Here is a 25,407-nt window from a genome sequence, read left to right as displayed (position 1 = left end):
ACCTGTAGAACTTTTTATACAATAAAATCTTTCAAGTGAAAGATTAGGGTTAAAAAGAAAAAGATGGATATCTTAAAGTACAGCAAATGCTCAGAAAAAAGGATGATGGGAAAATGGTTTCAGTTACTGATTATTGCATTATCCTTAGACTCACTCACCCTTCATCCCTCCCCAAACCCAATCTACACGATCTTTAAGATCAAGAAAAAGGTTTTTTTATATATATATATATATATTTATTTATTTTTTTGAGACGGAGTCTCACTCTGTCGCCCAGGCTGGAGTGCAGTGGCACAATCTCAGCTCACTGCAACCTCCGCCTCCCGGGCTCACGCCATTCTCCTGCCTCAGTCTCCTGAGCAGCTGGGACTACAGGTGCGTGCCACCATGCCCAGCTCATTTTTTTGGTATTTTTAGTAGAGATGGGGTTTCACTGTGTTAGCCAGGATGGTCTCGATCTCCTGACCTCGTGATCCACCCGCCTCGGCCTCCCAAAGTGCTGGGATTACAGGCGTGAGCCACCACATCCGGCCTCAATATTTTTTTAAATTGATTCATTCAAATATTTATTGAGCAGCTAAGGAGATACAAAGGCAATTTAAAACATTGTCAGAGGTGAGGCAAATGCACAAGTAATAGAAAGCAAAGGGCAAGGTTCACTGAACCACAGCAGTCAGAAGAAAGTGCTTTAGGGAACCAAGAGTGAGATTGTTTCCAGCCTGAAGAGGCATGGGTGGCAAATCAGAAAAGGGGATTGAGATTAAACTAGAAGACTTCAGTCTGGATTGTTGATGACACTCAAAATGGACTATATTTGTCTCTCCTTTTCCTTTCTCCCCATCTTTGGGCTTAATTTACATGTAGTGCCCAGGGCTGTTCAATGTGCTTTTTCTACACTTGCTTGCATTTTTGCTTTAATGTCTTCTACAGAACCAGGTCCTTTTGGTGTTTTAGGAGTTTTTTTCCTGTTTTTTTGAAGGATTCTTGTCCTTTTGATCTTGGTGTTGATGATGGTTTTGCGTCTTTTCCATTCTGATTTGACTTTTGTGCATTTTTGCCTGAGTATCTAGTATAGATTTCTTCACTGGTGCTTTTTCTTCAGCTTCCTCATCATCAAAATCATCATCATCATCTTCATCATCATCATCATCTTCATCAGCAGCAAGTTTTACTTTTTTCTGTGGAACCTTGCTACCACCTCCAGTAGCAGATCGCTTTTCAGATATACTTAAGTGTTTCACGTCCTCCTCCTCTTCATCTTCTGACTCTGCATCTTCCTCCACAGCTACTAAGTGCTGTCCACTAATATGCACTAGCCCTGAACCACACTTCAACCTTAAGACCACTGGGGGGTTATTTCAAAGCCCCCAAGGGAAACCATTGGCTGTACAGACATTTTCAAAGTTGCCAGTGTTACTTTAATTGGACTGCCTTCGTAATTCATTGCCTCTGCTTCAACAACGTGCAATTCATCCTTTGCACCAGCCCCTAAACTGACCGTTCTTAAAGATAACTGGTGCTTATTTTCGTCATTATCCACCTTAAAGTGATCATCTTTGTCGGCCTTTAGTTCACAACCAAAAAGATAGTTCTGGGGCCTCAGGGGGCTCATGTCCATGTCCATCGAATCTTCCATCAGGAGGCGGCACGCACTTAGGTGGGAGAGAAAGCGGATGGAGATAAACTAACGCTGCTCCAGAGAACAGCCGCGCAGGACGGCATCACACCAGGGCTAAATATTTTAAAATAATTAAAGAGAAATAAAAATTCGCATTTAAAAAGGAAGACTCAAGTCAGGAAATAATTTCCCATCATGCTTTTCTGTGAACAGGTGTCTGAACCAAAACACTGCCAAAGCCATGACTGCTTCAAGTTTAATGAAAATTGATCCCCATGATAATAGAGTGATGACTCTAACAGATGCGCTGGGGTTTTTGTTCTACTTAATTTTAAATTCCTGAAATGGGGGAGAGGGGAGGGAGTTTAGGAATTTATTTATATTAAAATACAGAAGTTACTGCAAAACCCTAACTGTAAAAACGCACCAATATAATCGGACTTTGCATACAGTAGCTAAGAAAATTCAAACATTTCAGTGAAACAGTGAATTTGCCTGGTAGAACGCTGACAAATTCCCATCCACTTGCCCTCTTGAAAATAAAAACCAAATTCCAAACAAATCATACAGCTAGAATTTTGACATCTGAAATATTTTTAAATAAGTTGTCCATAGGCCAACTGGCTCAGCTCTCCCTTATATTATTATCTCCAGGTTTATCTTTTCTCAAAGATGTTGGTTTGTTAAGACTTGCTGCCTCTCTCCCCCACGCACGAGGGCAAGCGAGGCTCAGTTTATCCATTTTTCCAAACCACACCGTTCCTTTTCACAGAACTCTGCCCCTTGAGACTGGCTAAAACTCGTAGTCTTCATCAGCCATGTCAATGGCAGGCAAATTTTCCCACTGGGTTTTGTTGTAAATCTTCTCAACTGGGACGCCCGGAAGACGGAGGATTTCTTGAGCCCGGGAGGTTGAGGTGGCAGTGAGTGGAGATTGCATTGTTGCACTCCAGCCTGGGCCAAAGAGACAGACCCTGTCTCAAAACACACACACACACACACACACACACACACACACACACACACACGGCAAGGCCAAAAAGAATGACAGAAACCTGGAATAAGCCAGGTGTGGTGGCACACTTTGGGAGGCAGCAGTTTGGGAGGCAGAGGCGGGTGGATCATGAGGTCAGGAGTTCGAGACCAGCCTGGCCAACGTGGTGAAACCTCATCTCTACAAAAAATACAAAAATTAGCCAGGTGTGGTGACGCGTGCCTGTAGTCCCAGCTACTCGGGAGGCTGAGGCAGGAGAATGGTGTGAACCCAGGAGGTGGTGCTTGCAGTGAGCGGAGATCACGCCACTGCACCACTCCAGCCTGGGCGACAGAGTGAGACTCCGTCTCAAAAAAAAAAAAAAAGAAAAGAAACCTGGAATAAATAGATGAAAAAAGGGATACAAGAGATAAGGTTTTTAAAATTTTATTTATATTTATTTTTATTTTTAAGAAATACTGGAAAGCTTACCCATGACAGTGGATCCACTTGTAGAGATCTGTGCTTATGAGATGAGTAAGGGTGCATCTAGGTTTGAGTCCATGGACGGTCATAGCAGCTGCATTTAGTTACACAGGCCACACCAGGGAGTTGGTTAAAGCTACTAAGTGGTAATGGCTGCATCCTGGGGCTCCAAGTGCACATCATTTTGTAAGGGCACCTGGCAGGTAAATCCGGGAATGGTTAATGGGTGAGACATGGTGAGGCAGGAAGGCAGGGCGAGCCGGCCCCACTCCCATCCCTGGGAGACTTGGCGGCATCTCTGAGCCCGCCAGGTGCAGTTCATCGTGGCCTCTTTGGGCCGGACGGAGGCGGCGCCAGAAAAGGCCGGGACCCCAGGGTTGAAATTGAATTGGGGCGGGGGCGATGCCTGCCTTCCTGAGTGTGCGGCACGTCTTGCTCGGGAGGCTGGGCTGGTCAGTCTGTTTCCCTGGGCCCTTTTAGTGACCGGTGCGGCGTACGGGACTGCGTGCCCAGAAAGGCAGGAGGCTCTCCCTCTTGGAAAGGGGCTTTGCGCCTCTGACCCCGCGGAGATCAGCGCCGGCACGCTGCGGGGTAGGGACCAGGGACTCGAGGCCATAGAGCGCCAGTGCGTAGCGCACAGATCTCCCTAATTCTTGTGGAAGGAGGGCAGGTGAGCTGTGGGAGCAGAGTCCAGAGGGCCCAGGCCAGAGATGGGTGGGCAGAGGACCCACTCAGGATGCGGGAGCTCAGGTTTAAGTGTAGGGTGGGAGGGCCTGGGGGCACCTGGGCTCCTTGCTGTGCTTGTGGCGATGCCTGGGAGGTGAGAAGAACCCATTACTCACCCGACTCATACAGACAAGTGTAGTAACCCCCAGTGTCTTGTGAGTCTGTGTGTGGAAGATAACCATAGTTTCTTTAAATTTCTAGAAAAGTTTGGCCGGGTGCGGTGGTTCACACCTGTAATCCCAGCATTTTGAGAGGTTGAGGCGGGTGGATCACCTGAGGTCAGGAGATCGCAACCAGCCTGGCCAACATGGTGAAACCCCGTCTCTACTAAAAATACAAAAATTAGGCCAGGCGTAGTGACGTGAGCCTGTAATCCCAGCTACTCAGGAGGCCGAGGCAGGAGAATCGCTTGAGCCTGGGAGGTGGAGATTACAATGAGCCAAGATTTCACTACTGCGCTCCAGCCTGGGCAACAGAGTGAGACTGTGTCTCAAAACAAAAAACTAGTTGGGTGTGGTGGTGCGTGCCTGTAATCCCAGCTACTCAGGAGACTGAGGCAGGAGAATTTCTTGAGCCAGGGAGGCAGAGGTTGCAGTGAGCCAAGATTGCACCATTACACTTCAGCCTGGGTGACAGAGCAAGACCCTGTCTCAAAAAAAGTTTTACTAGGTCTCCTGTCTTTTATTACAGGATGCTTCTCTGCTGACTCGGGGCAATCAGTCTTTTTGGTGTCATAGGAGAATGTGTGTCATTAGTAATCAGATGCTTTATTGAAAGTAATAGTCATATAGGAAGAAAAACGTTACCAGTTGCTATGGTTTGGATATGGCTTGTCCCCACCAAAACTCAGGCTGAAATTTGATCCCCAATGTGGCAGCATTGGAAAGTGGGGCCTACTGGGAGGTGTGTGGGTCCTGGGAGTGGAATCCTTAAGAATAGGTTAATTCCCTGCCTTGGAGGTGAGTTGGATTAGTGCCTGCCTGAGCTGGTTGTTAGGGTCCAACTTCCTCAGTTTTTCTTGTTTCACTTCTTGCCATGTGGTCTTTGTCCACACCTCTTCCCCACTTTTGCTTTCTACCATGAGTTGAAGCAGCATGAGACCCTCACCAGATGGGCTGCCCAGTCTTGGACTTCCCAGCCACCAGAATGATGAGCCAAACACACCTCTTCCTTTATAAATTACCCAGCTTCAGCTACTCTGTTGTAGCAGCACTGAAAAGAGTAAGACACCAGGCAACTCCACAGAGATGTCTAATATAACTGTGTTCTTCAGAGTCATCACCTTCAGGACCACAATGCCTGGTAGGGCCAGGACTCGCGCCCGAGGCAGAGCCCGCCGCAGGGAGAGCTACCAACAAGAGGCACCTGGGGGACCCGGAGCACCTGGATCAGCTACAGTGAGCCCTGTAACGTTCATTGTTTTCTTTCTGCAAGAGATACGTGCCTGTACTGAAAAGAACATAGAATTGGTGGTTGAGCCGAGCTAGTTCAGGTATAGTGCTAAGTGAGGACTAATAAAAGTTCGTAAGAAAAGTCAGGCTCTATAGATGGCAGCATGGGGAGGCTTTACTCGGATGTACTCTCTACCGCTTCCTTCTCACATTTTCACATGTGCAAGCAGACTGACTTGCAGCCAAAAGTGGATGCAAAGGTTTCTAGATCTCTTGGCTTCAGCCAGTGTCTCCTCTTTGGAAGTGACCCAGAATGAGCGACTTCCTGAATGTCCTGGCACAGCCTGAGTTAGACAGAATTTCCAGTCGTGTTGAAAACTTGTTATGCCTGCTCTGTTTTGTCTTCTCTTACTGCATATCCACTTTGCATTCACACAATAGGATCCATGGTGGCACTGAGGGGCCCCACCTCACAACCTCCAGGGCGACCCTATACTGCATGGAAGCAGCATGACGCCCTCCAGGTCCACTTATTCTGCTGTGTGATTGTTGCTCCTCTCTCCTTCTCCTAAGCCCTCCAACCTCAATTCCTCCTCCTGGTCCTAATTCTCAGTTTTCAACATCGACTTCTGCGTCACTGAGATAAAGCATCCAGTGAGAGTGTCAGTGGCTCCCCGTCTTGTCTCCTCACTCATGAGCCATAGTCCAACCCCTCACCGGAGATCCTAGGGCACCATCTTTGTTCCTACCTAAAGCAAATCTCTCTACTTAGCCCCTTAGCCAGTCCTCTGTCTAGGGCATGTCTCCTGCAACTTTCCTTTCTGTCTCCCAAGTCAGCAGGTGTGTTCTCCTAAATCATTCCCATCGTCTACAGACTCACTGAGTTCACTCCCATTCATCAGGAAACCTTCCCTGGGCCCTTCCACTCTGCCAGATTCACAGGGCAGCTCTCCTCAGACTTGCCCCTTCACATTTCCTTGGCACATTTGCGACCTCTTTTCTCCTGATCAACTCCCTCCGCTTGGCGTTTAGGTTACCTCCTTCATCACTGACCGCCCGTACTTGCTCTCCTTTGCGGAGTTCTCCTCCATGACCTCTTTTTTTTTTTTTTTTTTGAGGCAGAGTCTCGCTCTGTAGCCCGGGCTGGAGTGCAGTGGCCGGATCTCAGCTCACTGCAAGCTCCGCCTCCCAGGTTTTGCGCCATTCTCCTGCCTCAGCCTCCCGAGTAGCTGGGACTACAGGCGCCCGCCACCTCGCCCGGCTAGTTTTTTGTATTTTTTAGTTGAGACGGGGTTTCACGGTGTTCGCCAGGATGGTCTCGATCTCCTGACCTCGTGATCCACCCGTCTCGGCCTCCCAAAGTGCTGGGATTACAGGCTTGAGCCACCGCGCCCGGCCTTTTTTTTTTTTTTTTGAGACAGAGTCTCGCTCTGTTGCCCAGGCTGGAGTGCAGTGGCCAGATCTCAGCTCACTGCAAGCTCCACCCCCGGGTTCACGCCATTCTCCTGGCTCAGCCTCCCGAGTAGCTGGGACTACAGGCGCCCGCCACCTCGCCCGGCTAGTTTTTTGTATTTTTTAGTAGAGACGGGGTTTCACCATGTTAGCCAGGATGGTCTCGATCTCCTGACCTCATGATCCGCCTGTCTCGGCCTCCCAAAGTGCTGGGATTACAGGCTTGAGCCACCACGCCCGGCCCATGACCTCTTGATATTGCAAGACCCAGCCCTTGAGCCACATCTTTTTTCTCCATGTTCTCACTCCCTTGGTGAAGTTATCCAGTGTCCAAATGCTATCTGGTGTGTGGACAGATCCCCATATTTATCTCCTTGGCCAGAACCTCTCCTGCACCACCCAGCACCCCCACGGGTGTCCATGAACACCTCACACTCCCAACCCACCCTATCATGCCATATCCACCTCATCGGAAGGACTTCCATTCTTCTGTATGCTCAGGCCAAAAGTCTATGGTTTCATCCTATCTCCATGACCTCAAGCCCTTCTCAAAAACCACCACAGGGTTTTTCTCTCCAAATTTTTTTTTTTTTTTTTTAAAGACAGAGTTTCGTTCTTGTTGCCCAGGCTGGAGTGCAATGGTGTGATCTCAGCTCACTGCAACCTCTTGCCTCCCGGGTTCAAGTGATTCTCCTGCCTCAGCCTCCCGAGTAGCTGGGATTACAGGCATGCACCACCAGGCCCAGCTAATTTTGTATTTTTAGTAGAGACGGGGTTTCTCCATGTTGCCAGGCTGGTCTCGAACTCCCGACCTCAGGTGATCCACCCACCTCAGCCCCCCAAAGTGCTGGGATTATAGGCATGAACCACCGCACCTGGCCTCTGTCACAGCTCATTTTATCAGTCAGAAGCAATTTCCTTAAAATGACCTTCCCTTCATCTCACTGACATCTCTCTCCATTTCCTTCTTCCAGCCATACTGGCTGCCTCATTCTTCCTTGAACATTCCCAGCTGCAGAACTCTGCTCTTTTTCCTTCACCTCTGGCTTGGGTAACTTTGCTAATTCACTCAGCACTTCCAAGTCTTGGGTTCAATGTCACTTTCTCACTGAGGCCCTCCTTTGCCCTCATCAGCTAGTGAAACCTGCCCCTTCACACCCCACCTTCCCAATAATTTTTCTCCTCGGTTTGTTTTGTTCTTTTTTTGTTTGTTTCCTTAGCAATTACCACACAAGGTGCTATGTATGTTGCTTATTACAACTTGGTTTCTGTCACTGGAATGTGAGCTTTGCAGAGGAAATTCCTTTGCCTTGTGCCCTGAGAGTGCCATTTTGAGGGAGAATGAACACAGTGGGGCGCACTGCTCTTTATTTCTATTTCCAAAAACATGCAGATCCAGGAGCCCACTCAGTTGCAGCGGACGCCCCGGCCACTGCGGGAGGAAGTCCCAGTGGTTAGACCTCTGCAGCCAAGAGGAGCAGGAGGAGGAGCAGGAGGAGGAGCAGGAGGAGCAGCACAGTCTCAAGGTGAAAGGAGGCAAAGAGGACATGAGGGGCAGGGGATGCTTCATGTGTGAAGGGCCACCACAGCAGTAGAAGGTTCTAGACAGAGCCTCAGGACCCCTGTGAGGTTTGGTGGGATGGGAAGTGTGTGCAGCTTGCAACTGTCTCTCTTCATGCAGTGAATTATCTGATGGTGTTTTCTTCACCTATGTCTTGTGGAAGAGAAATGGAAGTCACTGTTTATTGGCCAGATCAACATAATTGCTTTTCAAATTTAGATGACACATTTGCAGATGATAACTCTAAGTTAACTTAATGGAATCTTAAGAACACCATTTTCTTGCCTTTTTAAATTGTGGCATTAACAGGTTGAACTTGTTACCTACATTGCAGGCTGACAGGTTATCCTCATTTATACAAGCGCTCATGCACACAGGCTCAGATATTGTCATTTGCTTAGGAGTTGGCTAATGTGATTCAACTTTAGTGTGGATTCTCCACTTTGCTTTCTATAGCAAAATAGCTTGTGATGAGTCAAAACTTGAAACACTAAAAAATTTTATTATAAATATTAAACCAAAACAAAATCCAGAACCTATAAAATGAGCTTATATATTTGAATACATAAAATTAAAACATATGTTTAATAATCAGATCCTATCTGAAGGGTTGTTATATTAAATAGTATGTATAAATTACATGGACTGGGTGTGGTGGCTCACACCAGCACTTTGGGCGGCCCAGGTGGGTGGATCACTTGAGGCCAGAAGTTTGAGACCAGCCTGGCCAACAGGCAAAATCCCATCTCTACTAAAAATGGACAAGTTAGCCAGGCATGGTAGCACGTTCCTGTAATCCCAACTACTCATGAGGCTGAGGCAGGAGAATCGCTTGAACCCAGAAGGCAGAGGTTCCAGTGAGCTGAGATGGTGCCACTGCACTCCAGCCTGGGTGACAGAGTGAGGTTCCGTCTCAAAAAATAAAAGTACATGGTTTGTAGCAAGTGCCAAGGTGCCAAGCTAGGATAACCTGTTTTTCTTTTGCTGACATTTTAATATGATGAATTTGATTGCTGGATGTGTCAGGAACTAGTTGGGAGTTTGATAAAATTGTTTCAAATTTTATGTGTAAAATGTAGTTAGTCTGTCATAGAAATGGAGACACTTACTTTGTAAGATCATCATAAACTAAAAAATAGCCTCCAGAAGTAAAATTTTGAGGAAAACCATTATTGTAACCCAAGGCACAGACGTCCTGGCCATTCAGGGGTACAGGATTTACAACAATGTGTGCATATTCCTTCAGGATACCTCTCTTGTCACTAAAAGACTGCGTTGTGCTGTCATTTAAATGTTAACTTCGTAGAATACCTACATCAATATGAACCTTAGAATGGAAGTTAAAATAGTGTGATCCTTTCCTAGTTGCTCTTAATAGAAAGGATAGATCAGTTTTGTGTTAAAAGCCAGTTTTATAGATTTTTTAAATGATTGGCTTATTTGGCATTTTATGATGCCCACTAGGGGGCAGTGTAGTGCCAGGAGATAGGCTTAGAGACAGAGTCAGAACCAAGGTTTCTAGAATCTTGTACCATGAACAAATACACAAAGAAATGGGGCAAATATGTAGCAGGAATGAACAAAGTGCTGAGGCAACCACGGATGTGAATTGGGGACTCCTTGGGAAAGGTTTCTGGGTAAGATTACACTTTTGTGGCAACACGTCACCGAAATGTGTTTTGGAACCTTGGGTGGCATCTTTTTAACCTCCAACAAACTTATGCTGGGTGTTAATACTGTCTTTTCTATTCTTCCCTTTTTATTGTTTAAACTTCTGGCATTTACATTTACGCAGGAGTGAAGGAACCTGGACCTGAGGCTGGGTTGCATACAGCACCCTTGCAGGAGAGGAGGATTGGTGGAGTTTTTCAGGACCTGGTGGTGAACACCAGGCGATATATGATGCATGTTAAAGACTCAAAAACAGGTATGTTGGCCTAGAACTCAATGTTTATGGAGCTGTTGGTTTTTAACTTTTTTTTTTTTTTTTTTTTCGTTGAGAGACAAGGTCCTGCTGTGTCGCCCAGGCTGGAGTACAGTGATGTTCACTTCAGCCTTAAACTCCTGGGCTCAGCTGTTCCTCCCACCTCGAGTAGCTGGGACTATAGGTGGGCACCACCATGCCCAAATAGACGTTATATATTTTTTAATTTTGTAGAGACAGGGTCTTGCTGATCTAGAACTACTGGCCCAAGCCATCCTCTCACCTGGGCCCTCCAAACTGCTGAGATTACAGGAATGAGCCACCACACCTGGCCTATTTTAAACTTTTGATAAAAGCTTTGTTTAATAAATTCTGGAAAGCTTTCTGTCATCACTGTAAGTAGAGGTGCCTCCCACCTGGCCCAGGCTGGTCTGGAACTTCTGGCCCAACCCATCCTCCCACCTGGGCCTCCCAAAGGGCTAGGATTATAGGTGTAAGCCACCATGCCCTGAAGGGTTGTTATTAAATAGTATGTATAAATTACATGGACTTTAAAAAGTCTGTGCTGAGACTTTTTTAAAAATTACATAAGGTGGCACTTTTTCTCCTTTTGTAAACCACCAATGTTGTAATTTTTAATCTATTGTTCAATATATTAAACTTCCTAAATGTATGCTTGCATAAGGGCTCACTGAAATTGATAGGCATTCTGGACATAGGTACATTACAAATGTTATTTATTTCCTTGTCTGACCTAACTTTGGCTTTTTTTTTTTTTTTTTTTGAGATGAGTTTAGCTCTTCTTGCCCAGGCTAGAGGGCAGTGGTGTGATCTCAGCTCACTACAGCCTCTGCCTCCTGGGTTCAGTGATTCTTCTGCCTCAGCCTCCCAAGAAGCTTGGATTATAGGCACCCGCCACTGTGCCCAGCTAATTTTTTGTATTTTTAATAGAGACAGGGTCACCATGTTGGCCAGACTGGTCTGGAACTCCTGATCTCAGGTGATCCCCCTGGCTCAGCCTCTGAGTGTTGGGATTATAGGCGTGAGCCACTGTGCCCAGCCCTAACTTTGGCTTTTAATATTGTACTGTCCAAACTGTTTGGGCCCAATCAGTCTGTTTCTTTATAGTCACGTGGCTCAATTTTTCAGGTTCAGAGGGTACAGTGGTACAGCTACTCGCCAACCACTTCCGAGTGATTTCTCGTCCTCAGTGGGTTGCATATAAATACAACGTTGACTACAGACCAGATATAGAAGATGGAAATCTCCGTACAATTTTACTTGATCAACATAGAAGGAAATTTGGAGAGTGCCATATATTTGATGGAAACTCTTTATTGTTATCTCGGCCACTAAAAGAGCGGGTTAAGTAATGTTATTTCACATTTTCCTGTGTTCTTTCTCTTGTTTTTACTTTATTATAATAAAATACCTATTTTTGTGCAGTTGTTTGTTGAGACGCCCCAAAGATCTCTTGCCCATATGACTTGTAGTGAAACCTACGTGCCATGTTTGGTTATCACTGATATTCAATAATGCCTCTGATTTTAACGCTTAAATGAAATTTAATAGCACAAGTGGCTCACAAATGCTGACAAAGTTTTAGATCTTTTTTTTTTTTAAATTCTATTTGTTTCCTTTGAAACTTCAGCCCCCCACTCCTAGCAGAAAAAAAAATTAGAGAACTTATTTTCTTCTATAAATTTCTGTATTAACTGAACAATTAAATTTCAGGAGCTTAAGTAAAATATTTCAACTTAAGTGTTTAATTCCAACTCTTCACTCTTGCGACTCATGTTTTCTACATGCACGTACTTCTGTGGGAAATACTGCTCCATCACGATGGTGTTGGATAGCCAGGTGACATGGTGATTTGCCATGCAGGCAAGCTGAGTTTTTTGGAAGAATATCTGGACTTTCTGTTTTTAATCTCAGAGAGTGGAATGGTTGAGCATGACCAAAGACAAAAAATTTGTGAAGATTACAGTTGAGTTTTCCAAAGAAATCAGGCCCACGTCGCCAGATTGCCTACGCTATTACAACATTCTCTTTAGAAGGTATGTGACCGGGGTTGAGTTTTTTTGCTATTCATTCGGTTGTTTCACTGTGTAGTGGTGTGGAACACGGCCATTTGCTTCCAGCACTTTGTGTTCTTCATAGTCCTCGTGTATTAAGAGAGTGAAGGGTCTTGGAGACGAAATGATACTTGAGGCTCAACTAGCATATGCAAGTTCATGGCTTATCCTCAATGTTCTCCTCCTGGCCTATCCCTGCTCTTTGTCTCATACCTGCCTAGAAAGAGTAATAGACATCAGCTATGCACATCTGTGTATATCTCTGTAGGATATACATGTTTTATTCCGTGGTCACTACGATGACTAAATATTGAAAGGTAAAATTTGAAAGGCAGAGTTTGAGGCTGGGCATGGTGGCTCACGCCTGTAATCCCAGCACTTTGGGAGGCTGAGGCGGGTGGATCATTTGAGGTCAGGAGTCCCAGACCAGCCTGGCCAATATGGTGAAACCCTGCCACTACTAAAAATACAAAAATTAGCCAGGCATGGTGGCGGGTGCTTCCGAGAGGAAGCTACTCGGGAGGCTGAGGCAGGAGGATCACTTGGTCCCAGGAGGTGGAGGTTGCAGTGAGCAGAGATTGTGCCACTGTACTCCAGCCTGGGTGACAGAGCAAGACTCTGTCTCAAAAAAAAGGCACAGTTTGAAAAAGATGCCTTAGTTCAGTTTTGAGAATGAAGAACATTTTGATAACCTTTCTATAATATTGTGTTTATAAGGAGATGGAACAATTGAGGTTAAATGAACCTTAATATCCACCTCATAATGTAACTTAGTTATCAGGTACTTTGTGTTCATTGATAATATAAACAGTCATGGGCAGATTTTTTTCTTTCCCTTATGTGTCTTACCAAATGCTTAATGATGTACCTGCTACTTTCAACAAAGTCTATTCTTTCCATTTCTAGAACTTTCAAGCTGCTGGATTTTGAGCAAGTTGGTCGCAACTATTATACCAAAAAGAAGGCAATTCAGTTGTACCGTCATGGGTTTGTATAAAGTAGAAAATTTCATATTCTGCAGACTTCAGCATAGGATTTTTTGAGAAAGTTATTCATTTCACATCTGAAGTGGTATGCCTTAAAAGTGATGGCCTTTTAAATAATATCCACTAACCATGAACAATTTAGTATAATGTCAACTCAAAGTAAGGGTCACTTTAAAAATCTTAGCATGATAAATATAAACCTTGAGGTATTCAGTTGTTGCATACACATTGTTAAGCCTAAACAATCATCCAAAATGGGTAATTTGTCTTTGAAAATATCTTCAACCATAGCAACTATATCTCTCTATATTACTCATGGGTATATGTGTATATTACATGTAAATTATGTTACAGATAAATATGGATGTAATACTTTAAGCCTGTGGGTGATAAAAAATAGTTTAACAAAAATGGTATAAATAGCACATCCAACAAATGTTTATCTGAAAGTCCTTCAGAAGACTAAGAACAAATACTTAAAACTGACTCTTAAGTACTGATTTTTTAGACCCAGAGCTTAGGCCCAGAAGCCCTTGACTTTATGTGAAGAGCTCGGACTTAATACTCTCATGTAATTTATTCTAGTACCAGTTTGGAAATCTGGCTTGGTTATGTGACTTCTATTCTTCAATACGAAAACGGCATTACCCTCTGTGCCGATGTGAGCCACAAACTGCTCCGAATAGAAACTGCTTATGATTTCATAAAGAGAACATCTGCCGAGGCCCAGACAGGAAACATCCGAGAGGAAGTAACTAATAAATTAATTGGATCAATTGTTCTGACAAAGTAAGTCTGTCTTTTAAAAACCTATCCAATCACTTTAACTCCCCCCCACCCCCTCCCAAGATATGGTCCTATAGTTTTCTGATCACTAAATGTTGAAGTTCAGGAGTAGAAATGGCAAGAACAACTGGTCACGTCTCTCCTCTGGTTATACAACTTGGGAGAAGAATGTGTCAATTGTAGACCTCACTCTCTTGTAATCCCAAATGCCAGTCCATTTGTTCTGAACCCTTGCACATAACACTAAGCTGTTTCTGAATTTCTTTCCTTTTCCTCTTTGTTGTAGGCATTTAGCTAGTTTAAAAACCAGTGCTTAGTTATAATCCATCAGCCATTTCCCATTTGAAGGAAGTTTTAAAATCTTTCTACAACAGAAATCTTAAATTGATGAGAGAATGGATTTAAAGAACCAGTTAGTTAGCCAACACAATCTTACATGGACGCAATTGGAGGACTCGCACTTCTCAATTTTAAAACTTACCAGAAAGCTCTAGTAGTCAAGACAGTGTGATGTTGGCCTAACGATAGACAGAGACCAATGAAATAAGTCCAGAAGGTTAACCCTCCACTTAGTTGACTTCTGACAAGTATGTCAATGCAATTCAAAAGGGGAAAGAATAATCTTTTCAATCATGTTGCTGGGACAACTGAATATCCACCTGCTTCTTCCTCATGCAGTTCACACAATTCCAATTTAATTCAAAAGCCAACTCAGTAGATCTAGATTTAAGAATTAAAAGCATAACATTCTTAGAAAATGTAGGACTGAGTCTTTTTGACTTTGAGCTAGGCAAAAACTTAGATAAGCCACTCAAAGCAGAAGTGATAACGAAAGAAACATAGATACACTGGACTTCACCAAATTAAAAACTTAAACTATACTATCAAAATTGTGAAAGCACAACTGGAAAAAGTGGGGAAAATGTTTGCAAATCACATAAGTAACCTGTATCTAGAATATACAAACAATACTTAATCAAGAGACAACATACTTTTTTAAATGGACAAAATATTTGATTAGATACTTCTCCAGATATATTTCTTTAAACAAAATGTGCAAGTGGCCAATGCATGAAGGTGTTCAACATCAGTAGCCATCATGGAAATGCAAGTGAAAACCACAATGAGATATCATTTCATACCCACTACGATGGTTAAAATTAGACAGATGTTGACAAGTGTTGGCAAGGATGTGGAAAGATCAGAAGCAACCCTAGTATGCTGCTTGTAGTAACATTAAATGGTATGGCTTCTTTGGAAAACAGTCTGGCACTTTCTTAAAATGCTAAAGATGTGCATTACTGAAGTGGCCTTGTTTGAGGAAATTTACTAGGTTTGTTGTCTCACACTAAGGAAAGCAAAGATGCAGATGCAGGAGGTGTGGGTTTAGGAGCAGAAAGCTGAGTAGGTTAAAAAAGAGAAAATCCCCCCCTTGCAGGGGGAGGGGCATTCCAAATGGGTCTCCCCCTTTGCAGAGGGATGAGGTTGGTTTCATAGAGGGGCTTGAGGAGGTGGTGTCTGATTTACGTAGGGCCCAGAGGATTGGCTGGACCAGGTGTGCTATTTACATAGCCTGCAAAGAGGCTGGCTATCCCACTCTAATCTTTAATGTGGATGTGGTCTCCACCTGGCCGGCACCATAACACCTGTGCACGTGGCAACAAGGAGAAGGGAAGAGAACCTCCACGTTGGATATACTGGCTTCTGGCATAACTGCTGACATTCAACTATGCAAGCTTCCAGCTTGCTTACCTATGCTTGCAGCTTGATTTTTCAGGCTGCGTTTTGTTAGAAAATAAATGGTTTGGGGGCTGCTTTCTTAAGAGAAAATTCCACCGAGAACTTTTACTAACCACCTAAATTCCTTATTGACTCCTATATCATCACCATATGAACCAGTAATTTTATTCCTACTTAAATACACAAGAGAAATGAGAACATGTTTACTAAAATTGGCACACAAATGTTCGTAACCTTGTGGTAACCAAAAGTACATAACAACCATAATGTCTAGCTGGTGAATGGATAAACAAAAGGTGGGATATCATACAATAGAATACTATTTGGAAATGAAAAGGAATTAAGTGCTAAGACTTCAGCATGGACAAACCTTAAACGTGATGCTAAGTGAAAGAAGCCAGTCGGGAAAGAACACACGTTGCGTGACTCAGTTTAAATGAAATGAATGAGCAAATGTGTTGAGACAGGAAGTAGACTAGTAGTTGCCTGAAGGCTGGTGGATTAGGCTAAAATGGGAAGTGACTGCTTATGTTTCTTCTTTGTCTTGATGATTGCACAACTCTGGCTATAGAAAAAAACAGGTGATCGTATGCTTAGGTGGGTGAGTTGTGTAGTATGTGAATTACATCATAGTAAATCTAATATATCCTGCAATTCCTTGCAGGATTAAAAATGTCTTATTTTTGGCCGGGCGTGGTGGCTCACACCTGTAATCCCAGCACTTTGGGAGGCCAAGGTGGGCGGATAACAAGGTCAGGAGATCGAGACCATCTTGGCCAACACAGTGAAACCCCGTCTCTACTAAAAATACAAAAAATTGGCCGAGCGCGGTGGCTCAAGCCTGTAATCCCAGCACTTTGGGAGGCCGAGACAGGCGGATCACGAGGTCAGGAGATCGAGACCATCCTGGCTAACACGGTGAAACCCCGTCTCTACTAAAAAATACAAAAAACTAGCCGGGTGCGGTGGCGGGCGTCTGTAGTCCCAGCTACTCGGGAGGCTGAGGCAGTAGAATGACGTGAACCTGGGAGGCGGAGCTTGCAGTGAGCTGAGATCCGGCCACTGCACTCCAGCCCGGGCGGCAGAGCGAGACTCTGTCTCAAAAAAAAAAAAAAAAAAAAAAAAATAGCTGGGCGTGGTGGCGGGCGCCTGTAGTCCCAGCTACTCAGGAGGCTGAGGCAGGAGAATGGCGTGAACCCGGGAGGCGGAGCTTGTAGTGATCCGAGATCATGCCACTGTGCTGCAGCCTGGGCGACAGAGTGAGACTCTGTCTCAAAAAAACAAAAGTCTTATATCCTGTGTGGATGGTTCCATGCAATGAATAAGTCGGAAATGATACCATATTGTAATTATTCCACAGATACAACAACAAAACCTACAGAGTGGATGATATTGATTGGAAGCAGAATCCTGAAGACACATTTAACAGATCAGATGGCAGCAAAATCACCTATATAGACTACTACAGGCAGGTATGAAACTGTATTTCTTTAAATATATTTAAATTGGAAACCTTCATATATTTCAGTTTGTCTTATTTAGATACTTGAACATATTTGTCATATAAACATACATATTTTCCTTTTAGAGGATTATAGCTTGACTGATCTATTATCCATGCGTCCAAGTGCCTTGTATAGAGGATAATGTCACATAACTGGAATGGTGCCAGTGTGACCCCTTCTTTCCCTTCTTCCAGTCTTAAAAGTGGCTACTATCATACTCTTTATTTTTTATTTTTCATTTTTTGAGTTGTAGTCTCGTTCCATCTCCCAGGCTGGACTGCAGTGGCATGATGTCTGCTCACTGCCGCCTCCACCTCCCAGGTTCAAGCAATTTTCCTGCCTCAGCCTCCCAAGTAGCTGGGACTACAGGCACCTGCGACCACACCTGGCTAATTTTTGCATTTTTGGTAGAGATGGGGTTTCACCATATCAGTCAGACTGGCCTTGAACTGCTGACCTCAGGTGATCCATCCGCCTCGGCCTCCCAAATTGGGTGAAATGAAGAGTAATGCAAAAAAGAACTGAGTCTCAGTAATGACTACGATTGCTGTTCCCTTTCCAGACTGCTCATTCTTTCTATATTGAGAGAATAAGAAACACCAAGCATGTAAGGTGCTTGGCACATAGTAAGCTCTGTATTATGTCTAGCCAATTAATATTCTGGACACTTGCTCATGGCATTTGTGGGTACACAACGTGAACCTGTCCTGCTGATTCCTCAGTTGTGCTACATGACAGGTACTGATGGCTTACAGCCCTTCTTTAAACTGTCCTCTTGACAGTTTTCAGTATGCTTTGAGAGTTTTCAAGGCAAGCCTGGTGAGAGCTACAGATCCTGTCTCACCCACTCTCATATACAATGTTAGAGTAGCTTGACGATTCCAGTGTCATGTTTCATGGGAGTCCTGTCTTTGGCCACGTATGCTCACAAGAAAAGATCCCCGGCGTATCAAAGGTAAGAGAATTTTGAGAGTATTCATAGTACACTATTAAACTTGGGGAAGCTATGTCACCAGCACGCCTGTGGCCTTCATTTGTAGTCTCACATATGCACTTGTGAACCTGTGTGTGTGTGATGTTTCTGAGGTTTCACTGGTGGTCATGCTGGTCTCTTGTTTGTTGAGCAGCAACATAAAGAAATTGTCACTGTGAAGAAACAGCCACTTTTGGTCAGCCAGGGCAGATGGAAAAAGGGCCTAACGGGTACACAGCGTGAACCTATCCTGCTGATTCCTCAGCTATGCTCCATGACAGGTACTGATGGCTTACAGCCCCTCTTTAAAGTCAGGTATAACTATGACTTAGTGCAGGCTTTTCAGGGAATTCGAAGTGTGTCTCCTTGGTAAGGTAGTAGGTTCCTCCAGCTGTTATAATTTAGTCCTCACACAAATTCATGCTTGTTCAGATGTATCTTTTGGATTTTTTTTAAAGGTCTAACAGATGAAATACGTAAAGATTATAGCACTATGAAAGAATTGGCTAAACATACAAGACTGAGTCCGAGAAGAAGGCATCACACATTAAAAGAATTCATCAATACTATACAAGAGTAAGTGCTGCTTTTCTGGCTGAGTGTTTGTGTGTGCATGTGCCATAGTGTTGCAATGAAGCTGATGGCATCTCAACCCTGGCATCTCAGTTTCTTCTATTAGCAAGTGACAATGGGAGGAATTTTGTTGTTGTTGGGACACGACTCTAGCTTTTCTGTCATTGCAGTTAGGAGGCTAGGCAGGGAAGAATGAAATCGAAAGGCTCTATGTACCTTTATGAACATGAGAGCAAAAACTAGATGTCAGAGTTTCACGGAAGGTACTGCCGCATCTCAGTGCTGCGGACAGGTCATCATGAACCTTGGAATAGAAGGAAATTGCCTTGCACAAATGGCTAACTGCTTTTGGTTACCTTACTTGGTTTGATCATCTTGGCGATATTTTAATTTTCAGTAATAAAAAAGTACGAGACTTACTTCAACTCTGGGATTTGAAATTTGATACCAACTTTTTGTCCGTCTCAGGAAGAGTTTTGAAAAATGCAAACATCGTGCAAGGCAGAAGAATGGTAAGACAGTTTCAAAATCATCATGTCATAGTTGGGTCAAATGAAGAGGAATGCAAAAAGGAACTGAGTCTCAGTAATGACTACGATTGCTGTTCCCTTCTTAGACTGCTCATATTTTCTATGTTGACAGAATAAGAAACACTAAGAATGCATGTAAAGTGCTTGGCACATAGCTCTGTATTATGTCTATCTAATTAATATTCTGGACATTTGCTCATGGCATTTAGAAGATCCATTTTTCAAATATATCCTGAAGAGTCAAGTACCTAGAATCAAAGTAATTCACTAACCTATGTAAAAACAAAACAAAACAAAACAAAAAAAAAACTTTATTTAAATTTTGTTATCTTTCAGTTTTTGTGGGTACATAGTAGGTATGTATATGTATGGGTTACATGTGGTATTTTGATACAGGTATGCAGTACATAATCACATCAGGGTAAGTGGGATATTTGTCCCCTCAAGCATTTGTCCTTCGTGTTACAATCCAATTATATTCCTTTAGTTATTTTAAAATGCACAATTAAATTATTTTTGACTTTAGTCACCCTTTTGTACTAGCAGATACTAGGTCTTCCTCATTTCTTCTATTTTTTGTACCCATTAACCATCGCCACGTTCCCCTCCAACCTCCCACTACCCTTCCCAGACTCTGTAACCATCCTACTCTATCTCCATGAGTTCAATTGTTTTGATTTTTTTTTTTTTTTTTTTTTTTGAGACAGAATCTCGCTCTGTCACCCTTGCTGGAGTGCAGTGGTGTGTTCTCAGCTCACTGCAAGCTCTGCCTCCCGGGTTCACGCCATTCTCCTGCCTCAGCCTCCCTAGAAGCTGGGACTACAGGCGCCCACCACCACGCCCGGCTAATTTTTTGTATTTTTAGTAGAGACAGAGTTTCACCATGTTAGCCAGGATGGTCTTGATCTCCTGACCTCGTGATCCACCCGCCTCGGCCTCCCTAAGTGCCGGGATTACAGGCGTGATCAATTCAAGCCATTTTAATTTTTTGATTTTTTTTTTTTTTTTTTTTTTTTTTTTTGAGACGGAGTCTGGCTCTGTCACCCAGGCTGGAGTGCAGTGGCGCGATCTCGGCTCACTGCAAGCTCCGCCTCCCGGGTTTACGCCATTCTCCTGCCTCAGCCTCCCCAGTAGCTGGGACTACAGGCGCCCGCCACCTCGCCCGGCTAGTTTTTTGTATTTTTTAGTAGAGACGGGGTTTCACCGTGTTAGCTAGGATGGTCTCGATCTCCTGACCTCGTGATCCGCCCGTCTCGGCCTCCCAAAGTGCTGGGATTACAGGCTTGAGCCACCGCGCCCGGCCAATTTTTTGATTTTTTTAGATCCCACAAATAAGTAAGAATATGCAAAGTTCATTTTTCTGTGGCTGGCTAATTCCATTTAACACAATGACCTCCAGTTCCAGTCTTGTTGCAAATGACAGGGTCTCATTGTTTTTTGTGGCTCAGTAGTACTCCATTGTGTATATGTATCACATTTTCCTTATCCATTTATCCGTTAGACATTTAGGTTTCTTCCAAACCTGGATTATTGTGAACAGTGCTGCAATAAACATGGAAGTACAGATATCTCTTCAATATCCTAATTTCCTTTATTTTGGCTATATGCCTAAGAGTAGGATTGCTGGATCACATGTTAGCTCTGTTTTTAGTGTTTTGAGGAACCTCCAAACTGTTCTCCACAGTGGTTATAGTAATTGACATTTCTACCAACTGCGTATAAGGGCTCCCTTTTCTCCACATCCTTACCAACATTTGTTATTGCGTGTCCTGCATAAAAGCCATTTTAACTGGGGCGAGATGATACTTCATTGTAGTTTTGACTTGCATTTCTCTGATCATTGATATCAGCACTTTTTAATATGCCTGTTTGCTATTTGTATGTCTTCAGAAATGTCTATTCAACTCTTTTGTCCATTCTTCATTGGATTATTTTTCCCCTATAAATCATTTGCTTTCCTTAGATTTTGGTTATTAATCCCTTGTCAGACAGGCAGTTTGCAAATATTTTCTCCCATTCTGGGATTTGTCTCTTTACGCTGTTTCCTTTGCTACATAGAAGCTTTTTAACTCGATGTGATCGCACGTATCCGTTTTTGCTTTAGTTGCCTGTGCTTGTGCGGTATTGCTCAAGAAATCTTTGCTCACTCTCATGTCCTGGAGAGTTTCCCCAATGTTTTCTTGTAGTGGTTTCGTAGTTTGAGGTCTTGGATTTATGTCTTCAAGCCATTTTAATTTTTTTAATATATGGTGAGAGATAGGGATCTAGTTTCATTCTTCTGCATATGGATATACAGAAGAGACTGTCCTTTCCCCAGTGTATGTTCTTGGCTCCTTTGTCGAAAATGAGTTCACATTAGATGTATGGATTTATTTTTGGGTTCTCTATTTCTGATCCGCTGGTCTATATGTCTGTTTTTATGCCAGTACCAGGCCATTTTGGTTACTATAGCTCTGTAGTATAATTTGAAGTTAGGTAATGTGATTCTTCCAGTTTTGTTCTTTTTGCTTAGGATAGCTTATGCAATTCTGGGTCTTTTGGTTTTAAAATAAGTTTTAGGATAGTTTTTTGTTTCTGTAAAGAATGTCCTTGGTATTTTGATAGGGATTGCTTTGGATAGTATGGTCATCTTAATGATATTGATTCTTCTAATTCATGAACATGGAATACCTTCATTTTTGTGTGTGGCCTCTTCAATTTCTTGCATCAGTGTTTTGTAGTTTTCATTGTAGAGCTCTTTCACCAATTTGGTTAGGTTAATTCCTAGGTATTTTATTTGTATCTATTGTAAATGGGATTCCTTTTCAGATTGTTCACTATTAGCATGTAGGAATGCTACTGATTTTGTATGTTGATTTTTGTATCCTGCAACTTTACTAAATTTATCAGTTCTATGTGTGTGGTTTTTTTTTTTTGAGTCTTTAGATTTTTCCAAATATAAGATCATATCTTTGCAATTTGAATTACCTTAATCTTTTGTCTGATGGCTCTAGGACTTCAGTACTATGTTGAATAACAATGGTGATGGGGCATCCTTTTTGTGCTCCAGATCTTGGAGAAAAGACTTTCAGTTTTTTCCCATTTAGTATGATACTAGCTGCGGGTCTGATGTATATGGCTTTTATTATGTTGAAATATGTTCATTCTATACCCAGTTTTTGAGAGTTTTTAATCATGAAGGGATATTGAATTTTAATAAATGCTGCTCAGCATAGGTTGAAATGATCATATGAGTTTGTCCTTCATTCTGTGGATGTATCGCATTGATTTGCCTACATAGAACCATCCTTGAATCCCTGGGATAAATCCCACTTGGTCATGATGAACTTTTTTAGTGTGTTAGTAAATTTGGTTTGCTAGTATTTTGTTGAGGATTTTTTGTATCTGTGTTCATCAGGGCTATTGGCCTGTAGTTTTCTTTTTTTGATGTGTCTTTGGTTTTAGTAATACTTCATGAAATGACGTGGAAGCATTCCCTCCTCTATTTTTCAGCATAGGAGTAGGATTGGTATTAGTTCTTTAAATGTTCTGCAGAATTCAGCAGTGAAGCCATCAGGTCCTGGGCTTTTCTTTGGGAGACTTATTACGTCTTTGATCTTATTACTTGTTATTGGTCTGTTCAAGTTTTGAATTTCTTCATGGTTTGATCTCGGTAGGTTGTATATGTCTAGGAATTTTTCCATTTCTTCTAGATTTTCCAATTTACTGACATACAGTTGCTCATAGTAGCCAGGAGTGATCCTTTACATTTCTGCAATATTGGTTGTAATGTCTCCCTTTTCTTTTCCTTTTTTTTTTTTTTTTTTTTGAGACTGAGTCTCACTCTGTTGCCCAGGCTGGAGTGTAGTGGGGGTGATTCTGGCTCACAGCAGCCTCCACCTCCCTGGTTCAAGCAATTCTTGTGCGTCAGTCTTCTGAGTCCCAGCACCTGGGATTTTGCCATGTTGGCCAGGTTGGTCTTGAACTCATGACCTCAAGTAATCTGCCTGTCTCAGCCTCCCAAAGTGCTGGGATTACATGTGTGAGACACCACATCTGGCCTTGCATTTCTAATTCTTTAAGATGCATCATTGGGTGGTTTGAAGTTTTGCTCTTTTGATGTAGGCACTTATAGCTATAAACTTCCCTCTTAGTACTGCTTTCACTGTATTCCATAGGTTTTGGTATGTCATGGTTTCATTATCATTTGTTTCAAGAAAAGTCTCAATTTCCTTATGACCCATGACCGGTGGTCATTCAGGAGCATATCGTTTAGTTTTCATGTGTTTGTATAGTTTCCAAAATGCCTCTTGTTTTTGATTTCTAGTTTTATTTCATTGTGATCAGAGAAGATGCTTTATGTTTGTCTTTTGAATGTTTTAAGACTTCTTTTGTAACCTAATATATGGTCTATCTTTGAATGATCCATGTACTGAGGAAAAGAATGTTCATCATGCGGCTGTTGGCTGAAACGTTCTGTAACTATGATGTCCCTCTAGTGTGTAGTGCAGATTAAGGGCAACGTTTCCTCTTTTTCTGTCTGAAAGATCTGTCCAGTGCTGAAAGTGGGGTGTTAAAGTCTCCAACTATTATCATATTGGGGCCTATCTCTCTTTAGCTCTAATACTTGTTTTATATATCTGGGTTCTCCAGGGTTGGGTGCATATGTATTTACAATTGTCATATCCTCTTGCTGAATTGACCGTTTTATTGTTACATAGTGACCTTCTTTGTGTCATAGTTTTTGTCTTGAAATCTATTTTGTCTAAGTATAGCTATTCCTGTTTTTTCTTTTTTTTGTGCTTTTTCATGCCTTTATTTTCAGTCTATGTGAGTCTTTATAGGTTAAGTGTTTTTTGCAGGCAGATCTTTTTTTTTTTAATTAATTCAGTCACTCTTTCGATTAGAGTTTAGTCCATGTACATTCAATGTTATTATTGAGAAGTAAGGATTTACTCCTACCATTTTGTTATGTGTTTTCTGGTTTTATGGTCTCTTCTTCCTCCTTTCTTTCCTGCCTGCCTTTTAGTGAAGGTGATTTTCTCTAGTTTGATATAACTTGTTTTGTTTTGTGTATCCATTGCATATTTTTGAAGTTCCCATAAGGCTTGCAAATCCTGTCTTATAACACCTTCTTTTAAGGTGCCAACAACACTGCTTGCATAAGCAAACAAGCAAAAAGAAAATGAATAAACTCTATTTTAAATTTGTCCTTTGCTTTTTAAAACATTTTTCTTTTTTAAAATTTATTTCAATAGGTTTTTGTGGAACAGGTAGTTACATGGATAAGTTCTAGTGGTATTTGTACTTTTGGTGCACCCATCACCTGAGCAGTATACACGGTACCCAACACGTAGTGTTTTATCCATTACCCCTCCCACCCTTCCCCGCAGTCCCCAAAGTCCATTGCATCATTCTTACTCCTTTGTATCCTCATAGTTTAGCTCCCACTTATGAGTGAGAAGATAACAATGTTTGGTTTTCCATTCCTGAGTTACTTCATTTAGAATAATGGTTTCCAACTCCATCCAGATTGCTGCAAACCCTTTTTATGGCTGAGTAGTATTCCATGGTGTGAATATACACCACATTTTCTTTATCTACTCATTAACTGGACATTTGGGATGGTTCTATATTTTTGTGATTGCAAACTGTGCTGCTATAAACTTGCATGTGCAAGTATCTTTTCCATATAATGACTTTTCCTCTGGGTAGATACCTAGTAGTGGGATTGCTAGGTCAAATGGTAGATCTTTTAGGACTAAAAGTGTTTCTGAGTTCTCTATTCTGTTCCATTGGTCTATGTGTCTATTTTTATACCAGTACCATGTTGTTTGGGTGACTATAGCCTTGTAGTATAGTTTGAAGTCAAGTAATGTGATGCCTCCAGATTTGTTATTGCTTAGTCTTCCTTTGGCTATGCGGGCTCTTTTTTGGTTCCATATGAATTTTAGGATTTTTTTTCTAGTTCTATGAAGAATGATGATGGTATTTTGATGGGAATTGCACTGAATTTGTAGATTGTTTTTGGCACTATGGTCATTTTCACAATATTGATTCTACCCATCCATGAGCATGGGATATGTTTTCATTTGTGTCACCTATGATTTCTTTCAGCAGTGTGTTGTA

At 42.5% G+C, this 25,407-nt stretch overlaps 1 protein-coding gene and 1 pseudogene across 2 annotated transcripts in view; one reads left to right on the top strand and one right to left on the bottom strand.

The window, feature by feature from the left end:
- Positions 1 to 539: 539 nt before the first annotated feature.
- On the bottom strand, positions 540 to 1,733 carry LOC714242 (nucleophosmin pseudogene; annotated as a pseudogene). The gene has a single exon (XR_013400136.1). The product of XR_013400136.1 is annotated as a nucleophosmin pseudogene (transcript).
- A 3,358-nt stretch (positions 1,734 to 5,091) lies between these two features.
- The window catches only part of PIWIL3 (piwi like RNA-mediated gene silencing 3), a 40,566-nt gene continuing 20,250 nt past the window's right edge, over positions 5,092 to 25,407 (top strand). The window contains 11 exon segments of the mRNA NM_001195743.1: positions 5,092 to 5,209; positions 8,046 to 8,172; positions 10,003 to 10,134; positions 11,281 to 11,495; positions 12,067 to 12,188; positions 13,113 to 13,193; positions 13,778 to 13,981; positions 17,079 to 17,190; positions 18,351 to 18,477; positions 18,655 to 18,772; positions 19,167 to 19,281. Of these exon segments, the coding sequence (NP_001182672.1) occupies positions 5,099 to 5,209; positions 8,046 to 8,172; positions 10,003 to 10,134; positions 11,281 to 11,495; positions 12,067 to 12,188; positions 13,113 to 13,193; positions 13,778 to 13,981; positions 17,079 to 17,190; positions 18,351 to 18,477; positions 18,655 to 18,772; positions 19,167 to 19,281 (1,464 nt within the window). The 5' untranslated portion in view covers positions 5,092 to 5,098.

Source organism: Macaca mulatta, chromosome 10 (genome assembly GCF_049350105.2).
Source record: "Macaca mulatta isolate MMU2019108-1 chromosome 10, T2T-MMU8v2.0, whole genome shotgun sequence".
In the NCBI taxonomy this organism is placed as follows: Eukaryota; Metazoa; Chordata; class Mammalia; order Primates; family Cercopithecidae; genus Macaca; species Macaca mulatta.
Note: the sequence above shows the minus strand (reverse complement) of the source record. Positions and strands in the feature narration are given on the sequence as shown.